General features: G+C 38.3%; 1 protein-coding gene across 2 annotated transcripts in view; it reads right to left on the bottom strand.

Moving 5' to 3' along the window:
- The window catches only part of nbeab (neurobeachin b), a gene marked incomplete at its 5' end in the record, with an annotated part of 258401 nt that overhangs the window by 196057 nt on the left and 36939 nt on the right, over window positions 1–25405 (bottom strand). For both annotated transcript variants that reach the window (XM_079608909.1, XM_079608908.1), the window contains one exon: window positions 2744–2975. In XM_079608909.1, the coding sequence (XP_079465035.1) occupies window positions 2744–2975 (232 nt within the window). The remainder of the gene's footprint in view (window positions 1–2743; window positions 2976–25405) is intronic.

Genomic DNA, 25405 nt, shown 5'->3' with positions numbered 1-25405 from the left:
AGCCGGCGGCTGAGCAGCTGGCCGCGGGATCAGAGCCTCAGTCCGCTCTGGGCAGCCGAGAACTCTGGGCAGAGTCCTCGACTGCGCCGCCGAGGAGGCCAGTCTGGGATATGGGGAGTTGAGGAAGCGGCTTCGCTCAGCCTCGCCCATATCAACCAGACTAAGCCAGTTTTTGTCTCTGGACCACATATGTGGACATCACCTGACCCAGGGAGCGTGTGGTCACCTTCGTCGCCCGTAGAGCGAGGTCGGTGGCGGCACGCAGCTCTTGCAAGAGCCCTGGACCAGCCCTACCCTCGTGCATTAGCAATGAGCACCCCTGGCCTGGTAGACCTGAAGGATGGGCATAGCATGCAGTGAGGTGGCAGCCAGCCCCGCAGCTCTATAGATCTCTGCCACCGGAGTAGACAAAAACCTACATGCTTTGGGGTGGGTGGGTGCTTAGGGCCGCCACGCCAGTGGAGGCGCTGTGGGGACACAGTTGTGTTGCCACAGAACACTCCATAGGGGGAACCCCAGTGTACCCACTGGCCGCGACCTCATCGAGGGCAGAGAAGGCGGAAGAGGCCGCTGAGTAATCTCATGACCTCTTCATGCACGTCCAGGAAGAAAGGAATTGGGGGCGGGCCGACGTGTGCCGGTGCGTCCCCAAAAACCGATCATCAGCTTTAAGCACTTGGGACATGGCGGAGGGTTCCACACAAGCCCAAATGCTCGCGACTGCCCGGGGAAGCATGGCAGAGTTCTGGTTCAGACTCGGGCAATGCTGGCACACCCGGAGGAGGCAGCACAGCCGAGTCTTCTCCAGCGTACTCACGCCCACCTTGTGATGCGGCGATAGACAAGATTTCATCTGCCGGGGCATCGAATGAAATGCTGGACCAGCCCGCGACCTCTGGCCGGGACTGGTCAGCGATCTCATCCGGATACCACACGGGTTGCAATGTGAAGAGGAGTGTGTGGACCGAGGATAGATCGTCGGGTTGGTTCCACACAGCAGCCTCTGATCACCCTGGCCACCAGCCGAAGTATTCCCTCTTGCGGAGAGAATAGATCGGGGTGTGGATGAGGGGACTCTCTCTCGAGGAGGTCATCGAGTCTCGATCGTTACATTGCGATGGTCATGTCCCCGCAATGAGAACATGACGCATCCACGAACGCTGTCTGTGCGTTTGCCCAAACACATCAGACAGCGTCCGTGCCCATCAGCTGATTTAATCTGTGTATCGCACCCAGAAACACACGGGCGAACCGTCTTTAAAAAGACGCGCCGCGTGCAGCTCTTTTAGAGAGATAAAACTCAAACAGCAGTGTTGAAGCGCCCAGGGAGAGACACACGACTGGCAGACCACTGCGCAGATCGGCAGGCAATATGAAGCTCGCTGGAATTCGCCGTCACACCAACACTTCTGAAGAGTAGCTCGTCTCGAAGAGTGAAGAGAGATGATCTCAGAATGGCTTGTGGAGTGAAGAATGCTCTTGGCTCCGAAAGCGAAAACATATCTGCATGTTGCCGGCTCACTTCCTTATATACCCACACAGTGGGGCGGAGTTACGCTATGCAAATTCAGCAGACCCATGGCATTTGCTTGCCATTGGCTCGTTTTATTAATATTCGAAGAGGATAGGCTTCTAAGCGAACCCCATTCGTCGTCATTCGACGTAACTCGAAGTGACAACGAAAGGGAACTGTACATTTTAATATACATTTTATATCGTTGCTGTCGGATGGACCTTGTATCGGATGGACCTTATATCTCCATATTTTGTAAGTGTCTGACCATATATAAAGCCACAATTAAAACTTTGACAACACAGCATTTTCACAATGTGCAGTTCATATATATATATATATTTCTTAAGCACCAAATCAACATATTTCTGAAGGATAATGTGACACTGAAATTCGGAGTAGTGAGTGTTGAAAATTAAGCTTTGCCAAAGAAGGGAAACGGTTGACTCAGCTTTTTCGTTTCAGGTTAAACACACACTGCTCTGAGGACAACATGAGAAGTTATGCTAATTAATGCCATTTTACACTTTAAACTTGAGTTTCAACAAGACTGCTGCTGAAACCTTCCATGAGCCAATTCACAGCCTCTGCCTCTTAAAAGATTCAGATTGTGAAAAATGGCATTTATGCAAACAGAGGAAGATGTTGGCCATGAATTATAGACGGAATGAATCAAAAAACATTCTTCTTCATTCATAAATGGCAACTCAAATTTAATATTGCTCTAAACTGCCACTCAATCTCATTACGAGAGGGTGCAACTAATGAGATTTTTCTCTCGGTTTCTCTACTGCCAATGATGAATTCCACTGCTGAGAAGATTGCAGTTTAATCCACATTTCTTTCACTCACAGCGATTCGCACCGCTCTCGAACGTCTAAAAAATAGAAATCTACTAGACATTGCTCATATTTTGCATGTGCTGTTCAAAGCAGATTTAATAGTGTTATCTTTGACCATTTAAGATAGGCTACATAAACAACAAGCTCCATTTAAGATGCAATGTCAAATGTATATAAATTGTTTCTCCTTCGAGGAACAGACTGAAATTTAAGTCATTTTCAGTAATAATCAGCAAAATCCACCTTCTCAAAAACAAGAACATGACTGTATAGTTGCATGTCTTTCATTTCAGAGCTGAACCATTTATAGCACTTCAGGAAAATAGAAAGAAATGGGTTTTACAAGAGGTCAGTTTGAACTCTCTGGGGTCAGGTCGAGGCCACTCACCTGCGATCATGTCATCCACAGAACTCATTTTGAGCAATAGCCTTTGAATGAGGCCAACCTCAGTGCTGGTCTGCAGGTTTCGGACACTCTTGCGCAGTATGGCGGTGAACATGCTCCAGATTTCCGCCTGGCACGTGACTTCACAGTGTTCCAGCAGCTCCAACATGCAGATGATGGCCTCTGCATCCTGGATGATGAAGTTCATCTCCAGGTCAAACTCACCACCAACCAGCTGGAGCAGAAGGGACGGTTCAAAATAAGGAGAAGAGACAGAAAAAGACAAGGATTAGATTAGACTCATAAGTAACAAGAAAAGGGTGCTTTTTATACTAGAGCTTTTAGTGTCTGTTTGAGGTCAGACTGACTTAGACAAACACAAATGAACCAGTTGTGACAACAAATTGCTTAAAAGGTACAATATGTAACTTTTGGCCCTCTAGCGATTAAAGTCGACATGAAATCAAAATTGACCCTATTTACTTTGCTAGCGCATATTACTAGTCTTGTGGTGAACAATTAATCCATAAAATTCAAACACAGAAAAAATGTGTTTGCCGTGGAAATCTTTAATCAAAATCTGAAAAGTTACTTCCGGTCTGGAATGGCGTTCCTTTTTCTGATGACGTCGGTTTGACGGCTTGGGTTGAAAACGCTTAAACTCCCCTCAAACCGTTAGTCTGCTATGAGCGAGAGATGGAGAGGAGGAGCGCTAAAGTAAAACCTGCCCTCTGTTCAATATTCCCTTTCACTTGGAAATACGTCACAACACTGAAAAGTCGTTTGCAACTTCTGGTTCACACGGACTTTACAAAACAAAACTGCATTAATTTTGCGGATGAACGTTGTTTTGGTTGTTCTTAAACCAAAGACCCTGCACGATAGATAATGCTTTACAATGCACTCTGTTAGAGAGATACATATGACAATTTATCTCTTCATGTTGAGTAATAAAAACGGCATATCCGCGTCGCTATTACAGTACATTTCAAATCCCTCAATTCTCGCCATCTCCAAAAAGCCAAGCCAATGTTGATTCTTGTTTTATTACAAGCTTTATTGAGCTACATGTCTATCTTTCTCACTCATTGTGACAACTAACCTCTGCCACGTTCCACACCATAGACACGTCTAAGTAGCCGTCAACTTTTCTGTATTTATGGATATAACGAAACACGCACAGGTGAGTGATGTATGCAATTTCCTGCAAAAACCATCCTTTCAGGTCTAAAATATAAACACTTAAAATAGGCTTGCCATAGTGAATCAGGGTAAGACAAAAACACATAAAAGGATTGAGGATTGATTGATAATGACAGAAAGCTCACGATCAGACTGCCATGAACGCACTCAGGACCGCTTGCAGAGGCAATGGTTCACAGGTAATAATGTTGTAAATAATGTTCAGTTTCTTGCACAAATCGATCATTTCGCTTCATAAGACTTAAATGAATCGTCAGGAGCCACGGGTAATAATTTTGTTTTTGCCAGAATATGTTAGAATCACCAAGGAATATGGTTTTGGCTAAAATTCTTCTTTATATTTCTAGCGAAGAGAAAAAGACACCTACATCTTGGATGGCTTGAGGATAAATTAACAGCAAATTGAAATTTTTGGGTTAACTATCCCTTTAAATTTGGTTAATTTTGAACAAACAAACAAAAAGTTACATAGACTTTAAAAAAGCAGTTGTGTCAATAACAAAATCCCTCCAGCCCTCTTCCGGTCATAACAATCATCATTAGGCAATTATAAACAACAATCAATAATTGTGTTCCAAGGATTAAGCAAGCATGAAATTGAAGATTTCAAGACTTGTCTCGGGCACATGGGAAGACTTCAGGCACATTCTTCAGAGAGCAGCAATGCACAATGTGGAAAATAAACCCCTGCTTCTTGTGGCTTATTTTACAACATGCAGAGTCGACAACTCAGTCTAACTTGTTGGAAATTCTTGCTGGCATGTAAGAATTAACTGCAAAGGAAGAAAATGACACCAAATTAAAATAATAAAATGGCACTAACCATAATAATGCTTAGTATAGCAACATACATTGGTTTATTTCAAAATAAAACATCCCCTATTTTTGTCAGCTTAAAGTAAGTCATTTTAATGAAACTTAAAATGATGCCACAAATGTATCATTTCAATCCAGAATTTTTTTTACAGATGCTACATGAACAGGATGCATTACATTTACATTTTTTTTAAATGGGTTCTCTTGCATTTGTATGTATACATATGTTTTGTAAGGTCAATTTTATTGGCTTTCAGGAGCATGACACCATTAGAATTCAAGAAAATGTATAAACCAAAATTATCAAAGTCCTGAAACAAAACCAGCTCAGATCCACTACTTTAAAAGAGCTAGCTATGTAATTGTCCTGCTGCTTTGATTTGACTGACAGTCTCCTGTCTACTGTTTTCATTTCTGAACTGAACAGCTGATGGGCGTCATGACAACCGCACATTATTTTTGCAGCCTTTATTTAAGTGGTTTGCATGGATGTGTTAGAGCTGTACTCTCTCTAACGGACCGAAACAGCATGACGAGAGGCAGTGGAGGAAGCGATAAACAGTGTCTCATCCCTGAAAGAATGACAGGCGTTTCATTTATGAAAACGTCGGTCCATCAGTCAGTTTTCTCAGCCTTTTATGACATCCTAATGTGTGCAACGACTGACAGTAAAGAAGACAGCAGCAACAATTATAGAGCACAGCAATGCACAGCATGTTAAATCAATTAAAATAGCATAAAAGACAGTTATCCACGTTAAACATGCATATGATTAAAGGAAACCTCCAAAAAATACTTTGAAAGGACCATATTGTGAGAAGTAACCAGCAGAAGACACGCAAACTCCTACTATCTGCTATACAACAATGGAGCAAATAAGCATTTATTCACCAAAAGCAATAGAACAAGTTCCTATTTTAATGCCAGACTAAATGTGTTACTAAGACAGGAATGTATGCAGCATCTGTCTGCTTCCTTAAAACTAATTAGTATGAAGAGTGAACAAAACAAAAATGTTTCTCTGAAGTGTCAGCTGAAAACACATCTGGCCCCAAGGCTGAACCCTGAGGCACACCAATAACAGTTTTGCTTATTTAAAAGTTTTATGCGAAGGGGATGTCAAAACATAAAAATGACTAAAAACTAAAACTGGAAAGTTTGAGAGTTAGTCAAAAAATCCCTCTTTGTAGCCCTGACAAAATCTATATACTTTTATTATCTATTTTTTATGTTAAACATGTTACTTTATGTGACCACTTAATTTATTTTAAATATAAAAAGATCAAGATGAAATACACTGCACATCGATTTAGAAATGATCACAAATTTAGCCCAGTCCGTTTTGATCAAACTTAATTTGATTTCCAATTTGCAATTAAAAATGTCCCACAATCGTTCAACCATCACTGCTCTAATAAGACTTGCATAGATTTATTTCTGTTTTAAAGAAAACTCAGTGAAGTGTAACAGCATATCAATGAGACATTAAAGGTATATTCCTACATTACACAGAATCAAGCACAAAATCAAAAACTAATTTGTTTTTAATGGATAAATTCAATCTTCTGAATAAGAAAAGAATATCCACTGTGGCACAGTTTTTCCTTTAAAAACAAATGGGATATTTCCTTCCTGCTAGTGTGTGCACTGCATGGGTTGAAGACAGTTGTTTTGTCAAACACCAGCTAACTTCGACTACAAGACTAATAATAGCGTTTACCAAAACATAAAATAATAATGTTCTCAATTGAACACTGCAGTTCTTGTTTTCTGTTATCACTAAACAGTAAAATATATCATTCAACATCTTCACTTTTAATAAGTTATAACCAGTGCAAAAGTGTTAGTGTGTTGCTACCAGTCAAGGCCTGCCCGTTCCACAGCCTCTCCTTTAATCACAGAGCTTCGTCACACTCTGAAGTGAGGTGTTTAATTGCATGCTCAGATCCTAGGAGTAATTTGCATCCATTGTGACAAGAGGTAAATGAAGGCACAAAATCATAGATTAGACACTCATGGTAAAATAAAGCACTCCCTCTCAGGCCAAACAGGAATCACTCACAGTGAACAGTAAATCTCTGTTCATTTGCATTGAATTTCAGTGTCTAGATTAGCGATTGAGAGTCGCTATAGCTCAAAACACTCAACTAAAAATGTCTGGATGCTAACTGAAATATTTTAATGAAACAACCATTTATTTGCTATAAGTGCAAGTATTAGGGTCAATAGTGCTTGAACTATGTGCTCAAATGAAAACCCAAATTTTACATTTAAGTACTGATCTGCTGAACACAAAATGATCACGATTATTGAAAATTATTTTATATATAAACTACTGGTCAAGTTACAAATAATTAAGATGTTCTTTTACGTATTTGAAAGAAGCCTCTATTACTCACCAATACTGCATTTATTTGATCAAAAATACAGTGTTATTGTGAAATATTATTGCAATTTAAAATAACTTTTTTCTATTTAATACATTTTAATTGTAATTGAATCCTGTACTGGCAAAGCTGCAGTCTTCAGAGTCACACAATCCTTCAGAAATATGATGATGATTCGCTGCTCAATAAATATTTCTTATTATCAATATTGAAAACCTCTGCTTAATATTTTTGTGAATATTTTTATTTTTCAGGATTTCATGATAAATAGAAAGTTCAAACGGATTGCATTTATTTGAAACACAAATCTTTTATAACATAAATATAAATTATATAAATGCCTGTCACTTTTGATTAATTTAATGGCATCCTTGCTATATTAAAATCTTAATTTCTTCCAAAAATGTACTCTACAATTCCACCCAATGTAGATGGTGACATAGGGAATCGATAACTCTTGAAAAAGGTTTAAACACAACAGCAATGGGAAGTGTTAGTTTGTTGGTTCCATTTCCCGTCGGAAAATAGCCAGGAACGGAAGTACAGTAGATATAAGAACAGCTCAATCTAGAACCCGCTGATTTGGCACTTAAAGCAAAAATGAAGTGGGACAGAGAAAGGTAATTAAACATTATGGTCAAGGCGTTTATGAGTCAACATTTGAGTTTTATGAGCTTTGCTTAAACGATCACACTTTTTAGAACGCTCATATAAAGGCCTCATTACTGGGAGGTGGACTTGAGATACTGTATAATTTTAGCGCACGTTTGGTAAATGCTGATTAAATGGCCACATAAAGTGCAACCAAGGCTGTCATAGTGAGATGGAAGGATAAAATACAGATGATTAAGGAAAAAATACAAATGACTGACCCAATAGTGGGGGTGATGTGAAAATGCAACTTTTCTGAGCAGGTAAAAACGACTAAACAGCCGGAAAAAAAAGTCCCTATACTTAAACGACAAATACATGACACACATGCAATTCAATTTGCCCTTAAACTCTTTCTTTAAATGTTAAATATAACAAAAAGTATTTGTTCAGTTATCTGCACTTTTCTGAAAAGAAAAGGCAAGGCACATCAATTTTGGCATTCACTTTTTTAAACAAGGAAAATTATTTTTGTCTTTTATTATAAATTGTTCTTTCATATAAATAAATAACAGTGAAAACAGGCTCTTGCAATTTTAGCCATTCAGGAATACTTTTACCTTTCAGTTTTTTTAAATGTTATAATCAAATATCAAAATCATGTAATCATTTCCTCAGAAACACATGCTAGAATGAACGTGTCAAACCACTAATATAATAATGCGCAGCTTGCTTGTCTGTACACAAAAGCAGTTGCCGTGACAACACAGCCAGACACTTCAAAAGTAGCATTTTGGCACGGTGAAAACATTCAAATGGCATGCAAATCATGCATTGGCTCAAAAACACGTATTCGCAAACATGCAGTGTGTCATTTAAAGTCTACACACTGTCTGCAGATTGTTAGGCTTCCAGACACAACGAAAGTGACTGCTGGAACTGCTGATATCATAAACAAGCATAACCTGTCTCTGATCTGATAAGCTAAGACACATTTTGAACGTTTAACTTTGCATGAACTTGATTTTTTTTTCTTAACGCTTGTGAAACATCTGTAATTTGTGGACATCATGATGACAATTCATCAACAATATACAGATTACAAAATATGTTTTTTTCTAATTTAACCTCATTTTTATGTTCTTGTATGTCATATGTATATTGTTTTCTCTGTGGTGGGTGTAATTCTATACATATAAAAACCTAAACTATATCCACTACAGTTACAAAGACTTCAGCTTCAGAAGAACCCCAACAAATCCCTCACTTCAAACTGCCGGCATTCCTTCTCTGCATAAAGTTAAGCGCAGCGCTTCCTGCTTTCCTCTGAGAAACTATACCTTCAATCTTCAGACCCGTGTTTAGGTTCACTGTAATCAGATTTGAGATCTAATGTCAAAGAAACAAAAATGAGGAACAGGATTGCAGTTCTAACTGGTAACAGTGACAGGAGCAAACATGATAAAAGACTTAGAGTACGTTTACATGACAATGATAAAAACAGAAAAGCTTTTTCCTTTGCGTTTTTCACGTATAGACGACAATGATGTCAACATGATCCCTGTTCACATGGTTCCGTGAAAAGATGCTGTATTATTCATGCCAGGCCAGTAGTTGGCGATGTCACTATGTAAAGAAACACTACGCGCCTTTAGAATGAACATGCAATATGCATATACCGTTTTCACAAATTCACGTTTTTGTTCCATTTTCATTTGCCCTTTGAAACCCGTTTTCAAAAGTTTGTGTTTTCAGGTCCAAAAATGCCATTGTTGTGTAAATGAACTGCACCAATGTTTTAGTTAAAACATTTTTTAGTTGAAAATGGTGTTCTGTAAACGGACCCTGAATTGGCTGATTTAAACTATATGAAAACCAGAAAATGTAAACAAAAAAAAAAATTTGCTCAAACAAGTGCACTACTGTTCAAACCTTTGGGGTCTGCAAGAAATATTATTGCAATTTGAATATATATATATATATATATATATATATATATATATATATATATATATATATATATATATATATATATTTTATATATATTTTTTTAAATGTATTCCTGTGATCGAAGCTGTATTTTCAGCATCATTACTCCAGTCTTCAGTGTCACATGATCATTAAGAAATCATTCTAATATGATGATTTTCTGCTCAAGAAACTTATTATTATTATCAAACAGTTGTGCTGCTTAATATTTTTGTGGAAGCTCTGATAAATTTTTTGGATTTTTGATGAATAGAAACATAATTTATTTGAAATAGATTTTTTTGTAACAACATAAACAACTGTGACTTCTGTTCAATTTAATGCATCCTTGCAGAGTAAAATTAATATAAAGTGAAGAATTGTATTGACAAAATACTTAAATTTCAATAACTTCAGACTTGGAAAATCCTTTTTTTCTTGGTCATTAAAAAAATGGTTGTGATTTTAACGGTAAAAGACTGTAAAAATGATACAGTGAAAAACTGTTAATTGGTTAACAGAAAGTTTCCTTTACTATATACGGTAAATAACTGTGATATATCTAATGGTACATTTAATGTAATTTTACTGTAAAATACCGTTAAAAAAAGATTTGTTTTTAAAAAGTGAAAAAGATCAACTCATTGTATGATTTAGAGTGAAAAAACGTAAATTGGCATTTACGTTTCACAATTGGCAACTACGGCACTTCACATTTGATGTATTTTTGTTGAAATAACTATGTTTCTTCATAGTTTTCTTAGTTTTTTTCTAATCAGTTATGTACATTAGGGTTTTATGTTACATTTAATGTTGTTAAATTAATGTTTATTGCATTTTTATTTTATTTTATATGTGTGTTACCATGATGGTGTTTAATGTTTGTGTGAATGACACTGTGCAGCTTCTATATATTAGTATTAACTGTCTTGTGGAAGAACTGCTTGTGATGAGCTTTGATTGATCATGTGACCCTCATCTCTGCTGTGATTGTTGGTTGTCAGTGTATTACATTGGTACAAAATACTTCAATAAGTCGGTAAAATAACATTATATCAGATAATGAAATATGGTTTATTACTGTAAATTTTAAGTTAAGTCTGTAAGACCTATAATGTTGCTACCGTATTTTATACGGTAAATTTCTGGCAACCACAGCTGCCGGTATTTTACCGTAAATGTAACAGTTTATTTTTTTTTACAGTGTATAAATCACCAGTGTTAGTACGTATGATAGTGGTATGATTTTTACCTATCCTTTTAATTGTCAATTGTAAAAAAAAAAAAAAAATGAATGTGTTGAGCTGGAAAGTGAAAATGAATATCATGGCCTCAATTTATCTGCAAATGAATCAGCTGATATGCAATTTCACAGGGACAGTCAGCATTTACACACCTATAAAGAGCCATTAAAAATGACCACTATTATAAAGATTGCCCATTAAGCCGCATTAAGTATGCCAGATCAGTAACCGATACTCATCTGCATGCATAATATATCAGAGACAGGTTCATGAAATGTTCATAAGAGTTCATGACTGTTAACTTAACAGCTTTGACCATATAGCCTATACGAAATGATCCACTCGAGAGCTGATAACCTCAAGCCTGGCAGTGCAGACGCAGACGTGACTGAAGCGAAGAGTTTATGATTAGCAAACACAACGATCAGAGGCGCTTTAATAAGATCCTGATATGTCACTCTCCCGTAGGACAGCAAAATCATAAATTAAACCTTTTTAATATCTCAATTGTTTCAATGATGCTAAATGGAGAGACTCTCTCAAAAATCAGACACTGTATGTACATCAAATGACCTGCGTTTTACATCAACATTAATTTTATAATCTATACTCTTACTAAATCTTCTCCTTAGTATTTTCTCTATAGAGAACTTGTATATATTTTGAATGTTATTATAAAATAAAAGCTGTATGAAAAAAACAACAACTGAAAAGAAAATGTCTCCTGAGCTTTCCCTCCCCATCCACCACTTTCTGACTAGTTGGGGTTCAGAGATTCTCGGTTGCCATGGTTATGGGTAGCACAAACCAGCCATTTTTTTCCCACTGTACACTTTTTTTTGGGCTATGAACACAGTGGAAATAAACAGCGCTGATGTATTTACTGAGAGCTGTGAGAGAAGCAGGTAGGGATGGAGATCTCTCCAGGGAAGAGCAGGTGCTCTATCTATTTTATCATGTATACATTTGTCAAGCAGGATTCCAGGAAGCTTGTGTCTTCATCTGGTTTGAGGTGATAAAAGCGAAAGCGCAAACAGTGCAGGCTGGTTGAATTTTTTCATGCCTGAAGCCACTGTTTGATCAAATCTGGTGAAGAATAACTCCAGGAACAAGCAAACATTACTAGTATGTTACCTGTAAGGCTGACATGCTGGCTCTTCAGATATGAAATAAATGCTAAGATAGAATATATTCAGAAGTATGCACCTGAGGTTGATGAAAACGTAATGCTGGCTGATCTTGCGTTTTAAACATTGTGATGCCTGTAAATTAAGCGACTTGAAGAAATCAATTTGTGTAGGGTAAAAACTTGTTTTACCCTATTATTCTATTTACCCAATTCATTATTTTATTTTATGTGAAAATTAGGGTTGGGCGACAATCAATTTATTTCTTGATCAAACAATTCGTACCAAAATTCAGAATCATTCAGGGAGGAGTGACTCTCTTTATAAGTGAGTCACTGAATCATTCATTCAACCTACTTAAAAAATACTGATTCGTTCTGGATACTGCGTTCACTCAGAAAGTTCCTGATGACTTGACTTACGTGAAGACGCAAACGAATCGTAGAATCTGAGTTTGTATTTGATTCAATGAATTGAACAGTTGAACAGATTCACAACACACTTACCCAATACATTTTTTTTTTCTAAAGTCCTCATGCTTTCACAAATGTCAGTCGTGATATGAAACTAATGTCTCAACACTTCAGCTGAACAATGACACTGTTTTCTTGGCAGAGCTGTTTTACAGCAGGATTGAACTCTGTGTGCATCATTGACTCATTATGTTCCTGTTTATCCCTGTTAACCTGCTATGAAACAATCTGTACTGTATAAAGCGCCATATAAATAAATGTGACTTGACTTGACTAGTGTCATGACACACTCTTTAAGGTTAACTGTCAAACAAACAGGGGATTCAAACTTTCAAGAAGTTTTCATTTAACACCACTATTGTGTTGTTAAATGAAATATTACAGGATTGTAATATCACAACAGCAACTTACAGTGCTCACACTTTATTTATCCACACACCTTACACCATTCAAACAATAGAGGGGAAACTAGTTTAGTTTAAGTAGTTAAAGGAACACACTGACTTTTTGGGACTTAAGCTTATTCACCGTATCCCCCATATCCCCCAGAGTTAGATAAGTCCATACATACCCTGTTCATCTCCGTGCGTGTCGTAACTCTGTCTGACGCACACACCGCTAGCCTAGCTTAGCACAAAGACTGGAGGTAAACGGCTCCAGCTAGCATACAGCTCCCAATAAGTGACAAAATAACGCCAACATTTTCCTATTTACATGTTGTGATTTGTATAGTCACAGCGTGTACAAATAACAAGGTCACATGAGACACAGCCATCTTCTGACCGTATACATACTGGGAACTATATTCTCAGATGGCGAAGCACTGCTAATTCTGCGGAGAGATTTGCTCGCAGCACCTGAGAAGCCCTGTGGTGAGGAGCAGAGAGTTCGCTCAGTGTTGCACTAATCACTCCGCCCAAGTAGCAGTGCTTCGCCTTCTGAGAATATAGTTCCCAGTATGTATGCGGTTAGAAGATGGCTGTGTCTCATGTGACCTTGTTATTTGTACACGCTGAGACTGGGGGATACGGTGAATAAGCTTATCCGGTGAAAAAGTCTAAATAATTATTCAGTTAAAAGCTGCTTTTCATAACTAATACCAAAAAATGGTTGAACTTCATAAGGTTGGTGCTGTCACTCTAACTGCAATGTTTATTCGCCCAAAAATACTTTTTTATACCAGAAAAAAAGGTCTCAGATTAAATTACTGGCTGTAGAGAGCCGTGATATGAAAACCTTAGAATACTATTCCAAGTCATTAGAAATTCCAATCAAATAATTTGGAAATACACCAGTCATTATTAGTGGGTTACCATGATCTTCACTTTAGAATGAACTATGTATTATGCATTATTCACATTAATTATGAACCTGCAGTTCTTAGTATTCCTCTGTGAGTATGAAAAAACTAGTTACTGATTAGCTAATAGTGAACTACCTCATTCAACTGAGCTCTATTATAGTCAGTTAATCAGTTTCTTAGTTACTATTACGTTACTCATTTGTTCCTGTGCAGTTACCGGTATTCATTATTGATGGAACAGTATTCTAAAGTGTTACCGCAAGATGAAATATGATTTAATAACTAAGTTGGATAATGGATGTCAAAACTCCATTTACAAGTGAATCGTTTTTTTTCGTCTGCATTTGCCATGGAGGGCTTGATTATAAGAAAACAAATTGGAAAAGAAAGAATGAGAGTAGCGTACACTGCAAAGCACATCGCAAGACGTTCTCATGCGCTCCGTGACACGAGCTCTCTAGAGAAAAGACTCAGATGGGAGAATTCTGCCTGCAGCATTTCCTCTCTCTTCTACCTTTGAACTGTCAAAATGTCACAACTATAAAGGTCAAGGGAAAAGACAGATGAGGAAGGAAGAGATCAGATACACAAATGAGTTTATTGTTCCCTCTGCCCCGTTCATTCTGGTTAGTTCCCTGCGTGTCACACATCGGGTCCTCTGAGCTCATGGCGTGGAGCTGACTGTCAGAGCAGATCCTGATGGAGTTCTGCTGGAGATGGTTGATGCGGATGTAACTCAGCCGGAAGAAAACACTTGGGAATCTGTATCCGTTTCAAAGGAAACTTTTTTATATTGGTGGAAGAGTGACTTTCTGTGATGTCCTATCATGTTTCTTTACTGCGCAAACATTGATCAAATGTTTTGAGAATATAGAGTAAACATTCTTAACTATGACATCACATCCTTGAGCACAGAGATACATATCCGCCTACATCTGCATATTTATTGAAGACCAATTGATATGGCTTCATCAAGGAAATTAACACTTATTTTGCACAATATTTACACTTTTTTTTTTTTATCAAGCTAAATCGGTAAGACAAGATTTGCCAATCATAACAACCATCATTTAAATATAGACTAATAGTCTTACAGTTATCATAAAATAGTAAAATAGTCATGAAAAATGAAATTAAAATAGTTTTTGCTGCAAGAAATCTTGAATATCATAACTGGGCTTTAGCAGAAAATTGAAAATGCTAAACCAAGTACAAAATATACAGACCAATACAAAATGGCCTTTTTGACTAAATGAAAGCATCAGAAATGAAAAAGAAAATTCAGTTTTGATCAAAGTGATTGCTCACAAAAGACGTCCCTAAAGCCTGTGATGTCACCAGTCAGTAATACTGCTCAATAAATTAAATTCATGAAACCAGACGTTTCTTTGTGCGGAGATTCACAAAGCGCATTCCTTTGAATGTGTTATCTTCAAATCCTTCATTGATTCCACTGCTGACAGCCCATGACTATAAATTGAAGGCTTTCTGACTCATCGCTCTTCATTTGTGACCAGTCATCAGGTCCTGCACATGAAATATTGTAGTCTGCATTTCCTACCCTGCTTAGAGCTGAACACATTAGCCTACGCATTATTACAGCTTGACTGCTTTCCATAAAGAAACTCAGCATGATATGAATGTGTGATACCGCACACTTTTGTGGAGTTGTTTGTTGAGATAGATTAAAACACAAGCATAAAGTCATTCTGTGTGTTGCTGTAATCACAGACCCGCACAAGCACGCACATTCAGTCTCAAACAGTTGGGCGCAGAAAGGGAAAGACAAAAGCCATTAAGCCAAAGAGTAAATGTTGGCGGAAATATTAAAGAGAGAAGAGACGTTGACACAGAGCAGCGGTATGTCACAAAAATAGAAACTATAGGCTGAAATACCATGATAGATAGATCAGGGAGGGAGGGAGGGAGGGAGGGAGGGAGGGAGGGAGGGAGGGATGGATGGATGGATGGATGGATGGATGGATGGATGGATGGATGGATGGATGGACAGAGAAATAGAGGGAGGGATTGATGGATAGAGTGAAGAATGGATGGATGGATGGGTGGGTGGATGGATGGATGGATGGATGGATGGATGGATGGATGGATGGATGGATGGATGGATGGACAGAGAAATAGAGGGAGGGATTGATGGATAGAGTGATGAATAGATGGATGGGTGGGTGGGTGGATGGATGGATGGATATAGGTAGGGATGGATGGATGGATGGATGGATGTAGGGATGAATAGAGGGAGGGATGGATGATGGATGGATGGATGTAGGATGGATGGATATAGGTAGGGATGGATGATGGATGGATGGATGTAGGGATGAATAGAGGGAGGGAGGGAGGGATGGATGATGAATAGTGAGAGGGATGGATGATAGAGGGATGGACGATGGATGGATGGATGTAGGATGGATGGATATAGGTAGGGATGGATGATGGATGGATGGATGTAGGGATGAATAGAGGGAGGGAGGGAGGGATGGATGATGAATAGTGAGAGGGATGGATGATAGAGGGATGGACGATGGATGGATGGATGTAGGGATGGATGGAAATAGGGATGAATAGAGGGAGGGATGGATGATGAATAGTGAGAGGGATGGATGGATAGAGGGATGGACGATGGATGGATGGATGGATGGATGGATGGATGGATGGATGGATAGAGGTAGGGACAGACAGATAGACAGACATTTAAATATTTTCATCTGAAGTTGACGTAGAGATGTAGAGATTTCATTTCTTCAACTGTGGTGATTTTTCCAGTCCTGTGTCTACTATTCCTTTCAATAATGGAAAGGCCAAAGAGAATAAATTACTGAAATCCAGTGATAATTCACTGTCAAGCCAGCAACAAGACCTACATCTGGAGAACACAACCTAGAAGCACCAGTACATTATAATCAAACACATCAGGACGAACCACAATCACCTCATTTATCGTATTTCATGAAACAATATTCGTACACCCACATTCTACCTCCCCTTATGTGCTTTGGGATTTCAATCCGCTCCATGAGTTTTCTATATTCCTCCGCTATCCGTCGAACTGCAATGAAGTGGCTCTCTCAGACGATTCCGACAGCGCAATTATTTTGATCAAACAGCAAATTATCTCATATGTGCCGAGCTCTCTGTGGCACCATGGGGCTGTTTCTGTTTTATCAGCGAGGAAGAGCAGGTACATGTCATGCTGTGAATACCAATGCAGGAGGAAGTAGAGGAAGGAAGGACGATTGGGGGGGAAAAAAGTTCCTGGCAGAGGAAGAGGAGGTGCTCTTCGTCAGCCTGAGAGGGGTGGAAAATGAGGTGAAACGTCAAGGTGAATTTGTGGGTGTGTGCTCTCACTTTTAGAGACGTGTAATTATCTGAAGAGTGGAATGACAAGGAGCTGACGGACACCTTCACAAAGGTCAAAGACATTTCATACTGAGAGACAAATGTGCGACCGAGGCCACGGAGGGAAAGTGTCACTGACATAAAAATGTCTCCACAAATCCAGAGCTTCCGGAATAAAAAAATAAAAATCAAGATTGGAACGGGATGGTCTGATTATGAATGATTTATGATGCAACGTAACTCTTTTCTGTCCGTCTATTTATCATGTCGAGCTCTGAACGGAAGCCAAGAAGCAAAATACGCAACATACATACAAACAATAAATAAATCAGCAGGTTGTATTTGACAAAGCATCGGCGCTAAGGTGCTCATTTGAGGTAAAACTGGAATGTAGCCTCAAATGCACCTCGAGAGAATATAGCCATGCTTTTCCATTTGATATGACTGATAAAAGAGAAGGCAGACACCTGGTGAGCTCTTCAGCACTACGGACAGCTCCCGAAAACTGCAGTCTACTTCAGAGCCGGCGGCGGCGAATCCCAGGCAAATCAATGCATCACATGTACTCTATTTACCCCGTTTGCGGTTTGCTGCTTGAATTTGCCCCTATCTGCTGTAGGACACTCACAGACCGCACAGGGACCTTCTGTAGACTCTGTAGGGCTAGTTTTTGGAATCATAATCACACTGAGAAAGGCAGAAAAAAAAAACATGATTGGTAGAGGTCTAAAGTCCCTTTCCATTGCCATCATTTTACGGGGCAACAAAAAGCCTTTTATCTTCATACACAGCCAAGTAAAAAATGCCTACAAAATTGAACGTGCTATGTACTGTAAATTCATATGAAATATATGTATATATTATAAAATAAATTGCATTACAAAAAAAGAAAACAGAAATTCTAAATTGTAGTAATATTTAACAACAGTAAGGTTATTACTGCAACATTTTTATCAAATAAATGTAATTTTTAAAAAAAGTCTGATAACATTATATACTGTATATATATTATATATAGTCTAATTGTATTATATACTGTATATATATATCAGTGGCGTGTGGTGACTTTTTAAATCGGGTATGCTGGGTGGAGCGTTGTCAAAAATGCACCTGGTGTACATTGGATGGGTTTATAGTAAGCGCGTTAGCGTTCGCTCTTAGACTATGGGCCCTATCATACACCCGGCACCAGGCGCGACGCAAGTGTTTTTTGCTAACTTCAGCCCTACGCAGTTATCATTTTCTAGTCCTGGCCATGTTGTTTAACTTGCAAATGCATTTGCGCCCATTTGTGTGCCCATGGTCTGAAAACGAGGTGTGTTCAGGAGCATTGCTGGCGCATTGCTGTTTTGAGGCAACTGAAGTAGACCGCGCCATTGACCAACTGAAACCTGGTCTAAAGTCAATGGCGCAATATTTCTTTGTTATTTAAAGGGTGCATTAGTAATGCGCGCCTATAGGGGGGTCCACAATGCACATACACTTTGTCCCGTAGATGCTTTGCTTGTGCATTTTAAGCAGATTTGTTTCCTCTCTAGAGAAGCGTTCAGTTTTTCGCTTGCAAATTCCGCCATGTAACTAGCAAATCTATATGATGCGAGCGCAACTGGCTTTTAAAGGGAATGGGAGATGAGACTCTGATTGGTTTATTGCAGGTTACGCCCAAAACACACCCATTACTCAATAAGAGAATAGGGACAACCCTATTAGATCATGTCCCGGGCGAGCCGACCATTTTTCCCGTCGTTAAACTAGCAAAAGTGGATTCGGACACGCCCTAACTGCACTTGCGCTTTAGACCATGTGCTTAGATCGGTAAAATAGGGCCCAGACTGTCTCATGACACATACCAACACAGCTAAAAGTTTCCATATTTCACCATTTATTGAAAGCAGCCTACATTTATCTGTTGATGCCTTCACAAGCACCCGTAAAAGCTGTTGAGTTGTGTTTGAGATAAGTTGCTGTGACGAGCGAAAGGGGGCGTTTGCAAAATATGCCATATTTTTGTAATTCCGCTAGATGGCACTAATATCCCAGAAACTACATGCTTCACCTTTAAACGGTATTGCACATCGGCTGAGGACACACTAATCTACATCAGAGGTGAGATGACTAAGAAACACCATGGAAGACAGGGCGGAGTGGCAATCGGGAGACTCGGGACTTTTCCCGGTGGGCCGGTAGTGTTTTGAGGCCGCGAGGGCCAGTCTTATAATAGTTATACATTCCAAGTTGTTATCAAAACCATCCGGCGGCCTGGTGTGTGGCCGCTGCACGCTGGTCAAACAGCGCAGCGTCTCTGCTCAACCCGTACAGCGGGCCGCAGCCTCTTATTTCAACAGACACACAGGCTAATCAGAAAGCACTAACGAAGTGCAGGTCCAACCATGTCTAGGATTTTCAAAAAATATAGGGGGATCAGTGAGCGGCCCCTCCCCAAATGGCATAGCCTGTCGGCCTATGACGTAAACCCATCGAATGCCTCTTTTTCCATAGCCACTGTGTATCCGCTTACCCGAAACCCTCCGTAACTGATTTGAATTTGCATTCACAGCTTATATAGGCTACTATAGACCCATTAAAATGCATGGGAAGCAAGCATTATTCTATTGTCTTTATGGAAATATGTGGGTACTGCATATAGGAAAATCTGTCAATACATTCTAGAGGCTGGAATCGTGGGAGGATTGTTTTATGAAAATGAATACCCTCTCTTTTAAATTTTCACAAAAACTGCTGACCACAAACTTTTCTTTCTATGGCACGTCTCCAGGTCTAGAATTCTGTGGCGAGAGAACAAGAGAGAGGTGCATGCTTCTGTTAAATGGATTTCAGACCAAGCTGAGCTTTACAGAATGAGTTTTTAGAGCTTGACATCTGTTGATGTCTTCTATTAATAACACCTGGTAAAATTGGGTTGCAAAGTGAAACAATGGCAAGCTGTCAGCGGGGAAGACGGACTACTCCCATTCAGCCAAAGCTTAAAGAAATAATGAACAAAAATATATATATATATATCTATAAATATATAATTATATACTGTTTTTTTTATTTTTATTTTAATATAAGCTGAATATATTATTACTTACATATACATTTTTTAATTTTTTTTATTATAATATACAACAAAAAAAAAAAAATATATATATATACACACACACACACATATAGTTCAGTAACTAACTTTAGCGTGTGTGTGTGTGTGGGAAGTAGGAAGTATGAGTATTATGGAAACCTCATTTGGAAATAGTCATTATTTCTGCAATCTCATTTGGTGCTGCAAAAAACCTAACCTCCCAAAAAAACTTTTAGTTGTATGAATTCGCTCATATCAAAAAGGTTTTTTTTGTGGCTGTAATGGAAAGGTTAAAGAGCTCTAAAGCCATCTGTGGAGATCAGAAAGGAACAGCTCCTGCGCAGCGGAAGAGAAGGGACATCTAAGAGGCACGTGAGAGGGGAAGCTGGCTGTGCGAGGAAATGAACGAGTGCTCCAATATGACACAGCTCCAGACATTAGCATATGTTCACCAAGAGGCAGTCAGTTTGACAAGAGATTGTGCGTGTGTGTGTGTGTGTGTGTGTGTGTGTGTGTGTGTGTGTGTGTGTGTGTAGAGAGTCTGTGAGAGAGAGAGAGAGAGAGAGAGAGAGAGAGAGAGAGAGAGAGAGAGAGAGAGAGAGAGAGAGAGAGAGAGAGAGAGAGAGAGAGAGAGAGAGAGAGAGAGAGAGTGAGAGAGAGAGAGAGAGAGAGAGAGAGAGAGAGAGAGAGAGAGACTGCTTTAGGCTAGGTCGGTCACATTCACTTTATCAGTATGGCTGATGACATGAAGGTAGCAGGCATTGTGCATTGCATTCTGGGACTGAACTGCATTATGGCATGTGCATTTATAGCTAAAAATAAAAAAAATAAAAAAACTGAAACAGGCAAACTGCTTATTTCTATTTACATTGGAATGTGATATAGGGAGATCATGCAACACACATTGTGTCTGTGCCCTGAATTTTATGCAGCTCTTTTCTTTGCGCTTACAGTTAAAATTGCAGATTGATCCGGGATCAAGATTCATCTGTTTTTTTTATGACGGATGTCAAATGCCTTTCAATTTCTAATGGCTAATTAAGTCTTTTCACAGTTGTCACAGTGCATTAACCTTATTAAGTTCTGAGGCCAATTAAATGAATCACAGGAGTGAGGAGCACATGGAGGACTGGCTTGTGGCCAAACTGAGAGGTTCTGAGGACAGATATGGGACACCGGGTCAACAGCAGCCGTAGTTCATCTAATGTCAGAGAACAGAGGGTCCTGCACTGAACAGCTCCAGTAGAGAGAGAGTGTTGCTGGATATTTGGTGCAAAACATATGATAATAATAAAAATAAAAAAATTCTGTCATCATGTTGACTCACTCCAAACCCATTATTTTATTTTCAAAAGCAAAATAAGTAAATAGTTTCAGCATTTTAGTAGTGTCAGTCATAAAGTACAAAATCTCAAGACTTTCATGGAATAATGAGGAAAAATACTAATTACAAAATTATAATAATAAATAATTAACTTTGGTAATAGCACTTGTGCAATAAATATTTTGATCAAAAGCAAAAACAATTCCTCTGAAAACACACACACACACACACACACATTAAATACATGCATAGCCTACATAAAATATTTTATAAATCAAATAAATAATAATTATAATGTTGAAATACTGCCTAATCTTTGGAAGTAAAATGTATGTATATTGTGGTAAACAAGAGCCATTTGTGAAACTCTATGCAGCGGCAGAATGGAAGAAGAAAGTAAGAGTATTGTTGAAAGCATTTTGGAAATATTCATTATTTCTACAATCCCATTTGGTGTTGCTGAAATAATACACTTCAACTTTAAGCATGCCTGTAAGATTAGTCTCTTAAACCCTTTCGTTTTATGAATTTGCAAGTCACATGGACTGCTTGGTACTTTAATGATTTTTTGAAGTCATTTTTTGGAGCTCAACAGCCCTCATTCATTTCCACTGTATTGAACAAAGAGCAGACAGGGAAAAAATACATCGCACAAAATAGCTCTTTTTGTGTTTCACATAAAAAAAGTAAGTCACACGGACATGGAATAACATGAGGGTGATTAAATGATGACAATTTGCATGTTATTCAGCTCTTTTCCATATAACAATTCATGGTAATCATGCTCCAAAAGGACAAAAAAACATATTTCTTCAAAATAACATTTTGTGTTTTACACAAAAAGGAAATAAACAAAAGAATACAGGATTGAGTAAGCAAAATGAGGGTGAGTAACCAATGACAGATTTCTCATTTTTGAGTGAACTATCCATTTTTTCTACTATGTTCTCGTTTAGCTAATGTTCTTATCAAAACCATCTTACACTTCTGAGGCCAATCCCAAAGGAGCAACCTGGGGTTTAGTGCTTTGCTCAGCGGTGATAGTTCATGGATCGCACCAGCTCTTTATAGTCTCCAGCTCACATAACAAATATGGGCTGCAATAGGTGGCTAAAAACCCCATGGGATTTACCAGAAGCCCACTGCAATGCAGACAAACACATTATGTGTGCGTGTGTGTGTGTGTGCGTGCGTGCGTGTGTAGTAATGGAGAGAGTAGAGGAAAGAAGGAAGAAACAGAACAACAGTGACTGAGTGAGTGTGTACGACTGGCTGGATTCAGAGTCCCTCAGTGCCACTGCGACACACTATATAGCAGGTACGAGGCGGCGTTAGTATGCAGGTCACACACGCTGGTGAAGTGGAGAGTGGCCCTGCAGTACACACACACACACACATACAACCTAGTTGTCTTTCAGCCCAGTCAGTATGGCCTTTACACACCTGTGTTTACGCGCTGCAAAGCCTCTACACTCAGAAATGAAGTTCATTACAGTTTCTGGCTGAGTGCTAAAAAAGGGAGATGGAACAGAATTACACCATATATCATTTTACCATGTCCTGAGCCATAAATGTCATGTGATTAATCACTCTAGATTTGCACTATATAATGACATCATGACAACTCTGATTGGCGGATGGCACCAGAGGAACACAACGCCTGACTATTCTGAGCTGAGACATCAAAGGCTCTGCAAAAATGTGAAAAATATTATAACATGTTAGCAATTTAAAAGATTTGCGGAATTAGACAAATATCCAGGACCAAGCTAACAAGTTAAACATTGACTCATTGTACAAAGCTATTTATTGTTTAATATGCATTGATGCATAATTATGCATTTTTTGAGAGAGAATTTTTTTTTAATAATAATAATAATATATATATATAGTTTTTAGGTTTATGCAAATATTTGTAACCGAATTTTTTTTTTTTATAAAAATAAATACAATAATTTAATAAAAAATTAAAGAAAATATAATAAGGTACAAACATTGCAAATGCTACCGAGAAAAACATTTTGAGCAAATTTTGAAAACCATTATGACGAAGATTATATGAAGGTCTTGTAGAAGGTGGTATGCTTCTTAATTAACAAACACAGACTAATAATAATTACACATATTGAAACGTACTGCCAAAGTGGGAAGCGTCTCAAAAAGCTCCAGCTAATTGTCTACAGACTGTTCAATTAAGACTACGTCATTAAATTCTTAAGCTAATCAAAAAGTAATCTACATAAGTATCAATTAGTTACTTTCACTAGCTGTTAACTCAGTAGTTTATTGACGCGGTCGAGGTCCGTTCAGCGCCTCAATGCAAGAACCTGGAGAGGATCTACGACATGGTCTATATAAAAGGTGTTTTAGAATAATGAATGCATCTTTACTGTCTATCCGTGAGGAATTTCGAGGAATCCCCTGCATCGGTGACAAACCTGGGAGAACATGTACCTGTAACTCACCAGCAGCGACCCCCAAACAGATTCGATCGAAACAAGGGTCAGTATCCGCGACAAGAGCAGTCACATCAGCATCACAGAGAATGTGTGTCGCTAGTATCAGCAAATCCCACTCTGCCTTAACAGCTAGTTTATCGAAGTCCTCAATCTAAACAAACAGCCTGAGCCAACATGGAGGATCCGGGTTTATATCCCAGATACCACTGAAAACCAAGAAGTAAATCTAAAAATGTATATTCGTCAAGCACATTCATAAAATTATTTCTTAATCATACACTCTAAAAATGCTGGGTTGTTTTAACCTAATTTTGGGTCAAACATGGACAAACCCAAACATTGGATAAAAAATGCAATTTAAAAATGTAACCCAACGGCTGGGTTTGTCCATATTTGACCCAAAGCATTTTTTAGAGTGTATGCAAATGTATTTTAATAATATTTTGACAACAACAGATCAGCTATGGTGACACAGCTGGAAAGAGAGGGAAGAGTATCTGTGATGTTTCTGAAACCAAGCTAGGCTGTGATGATGCTTTTTAATGGTCAATCCTGCAAAGTTTATAATAACACTATACTTTGTATATTACCTTTGCATCAAATTACAAGTAACTCACGCTGCTGTGAGGGTGTTTCTAATTCAGCGGCTGTGGGAGTGACAGTAAAAATGACATATTTCTCTCTTCTGACTGCCGTTATCAATCTCATTTTTTTCCCTCTTTTTGAAAGTTGTGAAAACACTGCTGTGGAGTTTTTCCTTTTGCTATTTCAGTTGTTTTCTCTTATTTACTGCGGCTTACCCAACTATGACGACTTTCGCTTCTGAGAAACCCTGAGAATCATCACCTGAGTTGATTATCGTCAACTAAAACTATTAAAAACATTTCTGTCAACAGAAATAATGGTGAAATAAAATAACATTTAAGTATTAGTTGCAAAACTAATAAAATATCATTTGAAAAAATGCAATAAACTGAAATACTATAGGTTTATGTTGAAGCACTAACAATTATTAACTGGAAATAAATAAAAACTAAAAAGATATTTCTAAAACTGAAATAAAAACAAATGTATAACGAAATACACATAACGAAATTTTAAAAAAACATTTGTGCTGTCAAATCGATTAATCGCATCTAACATGAAAGTGTATGTGTGTGTATATATATATATATACACACACACACATCTATTTACAAATATTTATGTTAGATGCGATTAATCGTGATTAATCGCTTTGACGGCGCTAAAAAATTTAATTAAAATGAAAACTAAAAATATAAAAACAAAAGATAATAAAAATAATAAAACTATAAAATACATTTTCAGCAAAATTCAGC

This window comes from Phoxinus phoxinus, assembly GCF_949152265.1.
Source record: "Phoxinus phoxinus genome assembly, chromosome: 4".
NCBI lineage: Eukaryota > Metazoa > Chordata > Actinopteri > Cypriniformes > Leuciscidae > Phoxinus > Phoxinus phoxinus.
The sequence above is the reverse complement of the archived record's forward strand: the minus strand, read 5'-3'. Positions and strand labels throughout refer to the sequence as shown.